At 38.4% G+C, this 8,317-nt stretch overlaps 1 protein-coding gene across 1 annotated transcript; it reads left to right on the forward strand.

Annotated features, from left to right (window-relative positions):
* The first annotated feature begins 608 nt into the window (after positions 1-608).
* On the forward strand, positions 609-3,937 carry cnep1r1 (CTD nuclear envelope phosphatase 1 regulatory subunit 1). Its single transcript, XM_036535359.1, has 6 exons — positions 609-681; positions 2,360-2,431; positions 2,611-2,684; positions 2,782-2,891; positions 3,017-3,071; positions 3,633-3,937. The coding sequence occupies exons 1-6, from the start codon at positions 657-659 to the stop codon at positions 3,672-3,674; spliced, it is 378 nt and encodes a 125-aa protein (XP_036391252.1). The 5' UTR covers positions 609-656; the 3' UTR covers positions 3,675-3,937.
* The last annotated feature ends 4,380 nt before the right edge of the window (positions 3,938-8,317 follow it).

Raw genomic sequence — 8,317 nt, forward strand, 5'->3', positions numbered from 1 at the left:
CAATTTTCACGTAACTTTAAGTATTTAAAGTATTTATTTATTGGGGATAATTATTTAGTTCTGTATTTGTAATAAACAACATGAATTCATATTATGTACACAGCAACACTGCAATTGAGCAAATGAAAAACACCCAAGCTTGTAATTTTAGCACTATTCTAGAACTGCTTAAAAGCGCAATTAGAATTCCAGATGATGATACGATTACTTTACATGACCTTTTTAGTCCCTTAGCAGCCCTTGTGAAAACATCTGAGCTGGCACAGAAAAACGTAGGGCCACGTACCGTTCAACAGTACCATGGCGACAACAAACAGTGGCACAGGAAGGGTACATAGAGGAAGACGGTGGCAGGCTGGAGGCTTGCCAGTAAGTGCTGATCCAAGAGCTGGATTCCCTTGCACAAGTCTGACCTGAACATTTATACATCAACCAGCACGACCACTTGCTGGCAACTCCTTCCTGGAGTGGGAGGCGGCCGAAAAATTATCACCCGGATGTACGTCATACTGGTGCAGCTAGAAATCGTGTCCTTAACCAATAAAAATGCGAGTTTTAGGCTTGACCAATGAACATTGAAATTTGTTTTGCGCACCAGGGCCTGGGGATACCCGAGTCCGACTCCAACGCAGCTAGGCAGTTGGCAAGTGGGAACGATGAATTCGCTGGAACAGGCGGAAGGTAGTAATGTTAAACATCACAGGTTTTAAAATGTATCACTTTAGAATAATTATATTCTGGTAAACAATTCAGACAGTTACGAAATAATGTAACTGCCGTGTTAAGACAAATAGCTATGCTCCCATGAATCCAGGCTACTGTATCGGAACGTTACCTTGTAAACGTTAACGGCGGCTTACTCTGCGTCGTTCAGCGATTTTGAAATCGTATCAAAATAAAGCAAATGAGTCAAAATCATTAACAGTTGCCTAACGAAACTTATCAGTCAAATATAATTAAGTCAGTGATTGACTCATTACCCAGTTAGCTAGCTAATTGGCTACCTTGTTGAGAACTGGGCACAACTGGCTTTGTAGCTTTCATTACATTACATTATTGTCCTTTAGCAGACGCTCTTAACCAGAGCAACGTACACAGGGGCACAACTTACAGGGTTTTATTTATGTAATTTTTTTTACATGTTATCCACTGAGGCAATTCTGGATTAAGGAACTTTCCTAAGGGGACAACAGCTGTGCCCCATCGAATCAGCAACATTTCGCTTACGAGTTCTGCTTCTTACCACTGTGTTACTCTGACAGTACTTTAATCGGGGATGGCTAGCTAACCGTAGTTTCTTAACTGTCTGAAACGGTAGTGTACGTTTTGTAACTTGGCCTATGTTAAATAGTTGCTAAACGAGTTTGGATCGCCAACGTACTGGCTATAGCGAGCATTCAGTGTGGTATGAAGGGCGAAATAACTTCTTAATGCAACTGCCTGTTAGTACCTGCCTGTTCGTGTGTTGTTTCATTTGACAGTCAGTCTAACCTGCCGCCGGGTATCTAGCTAAAGTTAACTTGCTAGATATCGAGCTGTACGGTAATATGCTAGCTAAAGTTACTTAGGTTTGTGCACTAATGGTGTATCATAAATTAGTTTTATTACCGTTAGCTAGTATAACTTCACCAAAGAATGTTCCAGATTCTCTCTGCACAGTAGTGTTTTGCATGTAGTTTGGAAATGTCACTAATAATAAACACTATAAACCAATATGTAGAAAATGCTCAGATCTATATACTTAGCTAGCTACTGTATATTTGTCAGCACTGCTTGCGGTTGAAAGACCCGCTCCCACCCCACCCCTACGATTACTATGCCTTCTCTAACTCCTTCAGTGAACTTGTAATGATACCTCCACTATTCAAATACATGCCAAAGGTTGTGCGTTTAGTGGGGGGTAGGGCATGGGTCACAGCTATTTTTGGTGCACACACTTACCATGTCCACTTCAATTTGCACATGCTGGAATTTTACAAAGGTCTGGAGGAAATTATAGAGTGGGTTCCTACTGGCAACCGCGACCGGTGGTGAAAACTTGTATTTATCTGACACAATGCAGTTACGTTTTGAGCTTTTGAAAGCATTTTATTGTTGCTTGGGAATTACTTCGAATAGCATTAAATTGTTTTTGGTACATGATTGTTTGCAGGCATTGCTTACAAGTTTGTTTGCAACCATAGCTGTTTTTTATTAGACTGTGTTTAAAGGATTATGAAAATTACATTTATAATATAATTCACTAAACAAACCAGTAGATAAACCCAGTTTAAGACCACTGAGATAGCTACATAGAAAGGGACTGTAGCATGTTGAATTGCAGTAAGTGTTTGGAATATGACTCTGGTTGTTTCTGCAGATCTTAAAGCATTTGAAAGAAGATTGACTGAGTATGTGTCCTGTTTGCAACCTGCGACAGGCCGGTGGCGAAGTGAGTCTCAGCAGTTTAAAACCATTTAATTGTTACAAATGTGTGTAAAAAAAAAAAAAATGAGTTGGAGAATCAGACAAAAACTAGGTGGCAAGCCTATGTATTTCAGGAGAATTATGAGTCTCCAGGCCTGTTTTTGAGGAAAGGTTAAACTTTTACTTCTCTCTGTCTTTCAACAGTGATTCTAATAGTGGTGTCTGTATGTACAGCAACTGGAGCTTGGAACTGGTTAATAGACCCAGACACTCAGAAGGTCGGAATGACAGATTTGGTGGATCTGTTTTATACTATCATGTGTTGCTTGTTTATACTATCAAGTGTACTATCTAATGGTATTGTTTATTTGACAGGTGTCATTCTTCTCTTCCTTGTGGAATCACCCCTTTTTTACAATAAGCTGCATCACATTGATTGGCTTATTCTTTGCTGGAATTCACAAACGAGTAGTTGCCCCTTCAATGTATCCTTTTCATTTAAACGTTTTGTGTTGAGATGTTACAGAGACATTTAATATACATCTCTTTTTTACATGTTTTTACATGCATTCATCTTTCCTAGAAGTTTTTCATAACTCGCATTCCTCAGAATTGCAGCCCGTTGCCGGACAGTACTTGCAGAATATAACATGTCCTGTGATGATGTAAGTTCTCTTGTCAACTGTAATATATTTGCATGAGTGACTGGGATGGGTAACTCATTTTTGTCATGGCTAATTTACAGGGATTTGATTGGTGGCTTTCACTAAGAAATGAAAAGGCCCTGAGGAAAAGAAAAGGTTTAGTTTGAAGTGATTGGAGTCTATGTCATAATAGAAACTAGGATGAATCAAAGTGCAAAATAGCTGTGATCATTTGTAATGGATTCATTTTTCAGAAGTCCTCCATAGGGCATTGTGACGCTTTTAGCTAGTTTGACAGATTCTTAAATATTGTGGGCATTTTTTCCCTCTCCAATTAAAAAAAAAACTTGTAGCCTTCAAAACGAAAGTTGAAAAATATGTACAAATATGTTCATTTGAAAAATGATCAGGGGGAATACCACTACAGTACATTTAAATTAAAAGGAAAATTAAAAAAATAATAATAAAAATAGAAAAAGACTTCTCTTTCTATCTTAACTTCTCTTCTCTAACTTTTCTTTCTGTAAGTCTTTGTAGTAATGTTTGTAATCAGCTATGTATTTTTAATGCCTGTTTTTCCAGACGGGGAAGCTTATCCTGAAACCACGGCCACATATCCAGTAGCATCTTTGCACGCTTCGTCTTCCATAAATAAATGGATTTTCACCGAATCACTTTGTCAGTTATTAAAGAACATCCAATAGGGGCCCACTCTATTATTGTGGGTAAGAAGAGAAAGAATACAAACTTGTACTGTTGCACTTGCATAAAGAACACAGTATCATGGGAAGAAGCTTTTGAATAACATATTTCAGTGTTGGTGTGTAAGCTTAGAACCCATGTGTGTAAAAGCACCTTAAGAGCCCTGTTTAATGTTTTGGTTATTCATCTCAAGCTCAGATGCATTTATTCGTATGTCATTTGTCTTAAATAGGTGTTGTTTAATATTTCTGATTTAAAAAAAATTGTTTAATATAGTAGTAATAAATACTAAAATGGGTGTCTATGCATATGCATGAGCGTAAGCATGTAGCTTGAGTCCTTTTATTCTTTTACTGTATTTAACTTTCCTTTGTATTTACTGTACATGTTTTGGGCACAATTCAGAGACAATGAGCAATTGTGTGTATATGATGTATATCTTTTAAGTACATTTAAAGGGAGAAACCATAGTTGTTTATACACCATTACCTTGATCCTATTCACTACCTGAAAGAAGCGATTTTCTTTTTGGACATTGTTCTTAGTCTGTCTGGAGTGAGTTCCTCAATGACATGACAATTAAATTTTTTAAAAAATTGAGAACACTTTTGTAATAGTCTGCTTAATTTTTAGGTTTGTTCAAACTAGTGTATTTACAGTAGCCCTGTCAGTCACAGAGCCCAGATGGTATTCAGAGTGCAGTTCCACAGAAGCACAATGTGCCCACTTGATGAAAACAAAAGGCTCCAATAACAGATTAAAAATCAGGAGTTAATCTCCCAAGACCCCAGAGCCCTTCCAGTCGGCCAGTCAAATCACTTTTTTTGCATTTTAAACCTTGAGGTGAGCCTTCAGAACTTCAACCAAAGCAAAATGTATTGTCTTGACATTTCTGACCTCAAGGAGAAATGATCAAGATAATACATTTTTTGGTTGCTCTTGTATGAAGAGCACAGTATCATGGGAAGACAGATAGCATTTGGGACTAATTGTGATAATGGGGAACAGGCATGCTGGTAATTTCACCTTTCAGGTCATGACAATCCCATATTATGTCCCCTGTCTCTTTCAGGGGCTGTACAGTGTTTTCTTGATTTTTAAAAACATGATGGTCGCACTTACAATAACAAAAAAGTCTAAAATGGGATGGAGATTGCAGTAGTCAATGAACATAACCTCACTCTTGTAAATTGTATGCTCGTTATGTAAAATAAAACAAGTATTCATCTTCATCTGAGGTCTACATTGCTGCTGTCCGTATCAATGACACAAAAATAAATACTTCGTTTGTGTATTGCTCAGCACAGAAAGGTGTTTACTGGGATATCAGAGCTAAGAGGTAGATTTGTGTGTACATGTATGTGTGTGGTACAGTACTAAAGGAATAGGGGAATTTGTTGCATAACAACTACACTTCAAATAAGTTAGGGGTGCGAACAAAAACAAGAATGAAATGCTCCAGTTCTCATGAGACACTGCTGCTTTTTCAAAAGAAAGTGAAGAGAAAGAAGTTTGTTTTCTATCTAGCAAGACACCCAAAAAGTTTGGATGTGATGTAGCTTGTGGTACTCCTATGCAATCTATTCCTCCTTTGTGTACTATTAAGAAAGAGTCACACTAATAAAACATAAAATTACAAAAAAAACTAAAATACAATTACAGGAATCGCTTTTTAATTCAATTTCACGCATCCCAGCCAAACTATTTTTCACACTACAATCCCGCACTGTACCACACTGAAACAGGTGGCAATTGGAAAATAGGCATGACTGCACTGATATTATTCGAGCAACTGTCAGGCACCAGACGAATGACAAGGTGCTGAGAGCAGTGTGATGAGGGGGCTTTCTGTCACCGATACATTCCAGTCCTGATACTTTAAATTCCACTATTTCATGATTTCATGATTTATTACTGATAAACATTGTTTTATGTTAGAAAAGGCCTCTGATATGTTGCTAAACATTATGCAGAGCTGCAAGAAATCAATGACACAATAATCACTATTTTAAACAATGTAGGCTTTGCCCTTTTATTGTACACATGAACCAAAACCAGTACATCAGAAATCATTTCACCTGGTCTAGTTCTCACTTCTTTAGGCAATTCCGTATAAAAACTTCACTGATATGCGATAGGTGCGATAGCTCACATAATGTCTGTTAGAGCTTATACTACTTTGCATTTGTTTTTTATGAGTCACTGCAATAGAGGTCTTCCTTTCTAAGGATACAGTGGGTGCAGAACCAGGTGCTCACCTGTCTCTACAGCATACTGTCTGCAATTGTGTCTCTGGGAAAAACTGCTCTACAAGCACTGGTTAAGTATCTGTTCCACCTGGTCTTCATCCACCATGAATAAAGCATGAATTTGTGTAACGTGATTTACTAGGCTGCTAGATTTACTAGTGAGAAATTCCCAATCAGGAGAACATCCTTGAAACTGTCATCAGCACTACGTGAATTGGTATCACACAGTTCAGGCTTTCAAAATCATTTTGCAGAGGAAGGGTGATTGATCTACAGTTCATCACTCCAGAGGCATTTTGCAAGTCTTCCCTCAGAGAACAATTATCAATAATTCCTAATTAACTGCACACAACTTATTTAATTAGTGCCAAACGAGCACTTTATTTCTCAGCTCTCTCTGGCTCCTGGAAGGCTCCTATTGTGTTTGTGCAGGAGCCACCAGTATCTGATGTGCAGTGTGAAGTATCAACACAGTGTGACAAGGTCAGTACTAGAGTAAAAACACAGGTCAGCCTAGGCACCACTTACAGCACCCCACAGCCTGATAAGGAACAGGCCAGAATCAAAGCTCTGCGGGCACTCTCACTCTCACATTTCACAGCAGACCACCACACATGCACGTACTCCTTCACATATGCAGGTATGTGCATACATACATAAATACACAGGCCACAGACAGTATGTTACTACTACAAAGAACCATGTTAGACTTCACAAATTCTGCTGCTGCTGCTGATACCTCTTAAACAGAAAAATACCAGTAGCAGGCTGTACATACACTGGTCGTCTCAATAATTTCTTTGCCAGGTTATAGTACTCTCTTAGTGCTCTGTTTGTCTGAAAGACACCCAGTTGTATCATGGTGAGAACTGGACTGTGAAGTAACTGCGCCAGATTTTTTCATAAATACAGCAAATGAAGAAAGGAATTAAGAATATTTCTCAAAAACATTACATGCACAGTGTAAAACTCAAGATATCAGAAAGATCTACGCATTCTCTCATTTAATAATCACCATACAAATACCTCTCATAGTACCCATCAATGAGTCATTTTACCCTGATTTGAAAATCCCTGATTTAAACTGTCAGCTTGACACTGCTATCTTGTGACTCTGAATGTGTCCTTTCTGGCCTACAGTTGCATAAAGAAAGGAAGGGTAAGTGCAGAGCGGAACGGCTGTGTGTGCTGACGCCATCATGTTACACTTGAGGAGATTCATCTAATGTCTGGAGAAACTAACCAGCCTCAAAAAGACACATACAGTACCTGTGGTCATTGATAGTGGATTAGAGAGGATATCTAGTCTGTCCAGCAGACAAATATTCCTTACAGCATACTGTCCACAGGGTAGGCTAGGACTTACTCCCCCTCCCCATTGGATGGCCAATGCTGCTCTTCATATATGAAAGCATTCGTATTTTTATTATAATAAAGTTGTCATTATTAAACAGCAGTTCACCTGGTTAAGACAAACCTTGACATGTTTTTCAGACAATTCAGCAGATAAAATGTATTCCAATAAAGCTAAGGCTAAGGCTGTCACTGAATTATTTCAGTGGTCTCTAAATTATGTAATGGATTATAACTGAATTGACCATATCACCACAATTTCCTCATCTTTGTCGATAATGGCTAGTGTATGGAGTCTATATCTGTGAGGGTTATCGTGCCAAACGTAGGTTTATATTGTAAATTATATTGTACAGTGAGGTGAGGATAACATGAAGGACAGCGGGAAATAAGAGTGTTTTTTGAGAGAGATGTACCCCCACTGAGTCAATGAAATATAACAAAGAGACTGTCCAGCTCTGATTTCCCGTGAGGGAAGTGAAAGAATGATATTAAGATACAGAAGAATGAATGAATTAATGAATGAATGAAAGAGATGGCCTCCCAATGAACGATCATTTCAGGTATAACAAAAATATACAAAATAACAAAAAACAGTCTGAAAATAAAGACGAGCTGAATGACTATCCAGCTTTGTTGTGTTAGCTCCATGCTAGGGAATTGGAAGTTAGCGGAGGTGACCACACTATGCAGCAGTCTGCAAAAAGTGAAGTCAGACAGTCTGAGCAGCACAATGCTGTTATCTGAAGAGGAAATGAAGAGGAAGGACAGTCATTGAAGAATCGCAGTAATCAAGGTGAGAAATGACCAGTCTGGGTCACGTGTTGGATGGAATGTGTGCAATGTAAAGGGTCAACTTCTGTAAATTCAGCACAGAAAGAAATATGTTGAGACAAGGACAGGAAAGGGTCTAGATTGACTCCCAGGATTTAAAACAACCGGAATAGGAGTGGTAGTCCTCAG

Source organism: Megalops cyprinoides, chromosome 8, assembly GCF_013368585.1.
Source record: "Megalops cyprinoides isolate fMegCyp1 chromosome 8, fMegCyp1.pri, whole genome shotgun sequence".
Classification (NCBI taxonomy): Eukaryota; Metazoa; Chordata; class Actinopteri; order Elopiformes; family Megalopidae; genus Megalops; species Megalops cyprinoides.

Coding starts and splice junctions, on each gene's coding strand:
- cnep1r1 (XM_036535359.1), top strand. CDS start 657: ATGAATTCGCTGGAACAGGCGGAAG. Junction 682..2,359: donor TTCGCTGGAACAGGCGGAAG/GTAGTAATGTTA, acceptor TTGTTTCTGCAG/ATCTTAAAGCATTTGAAAGA. Junction 2,892..3,016: donor CGAGTAGTTGCCCCTTCAAT/GTATCCTTTTCA, acceptor CGCATTCCTCAG/AATTGCAGCCCGTTGCCGGA.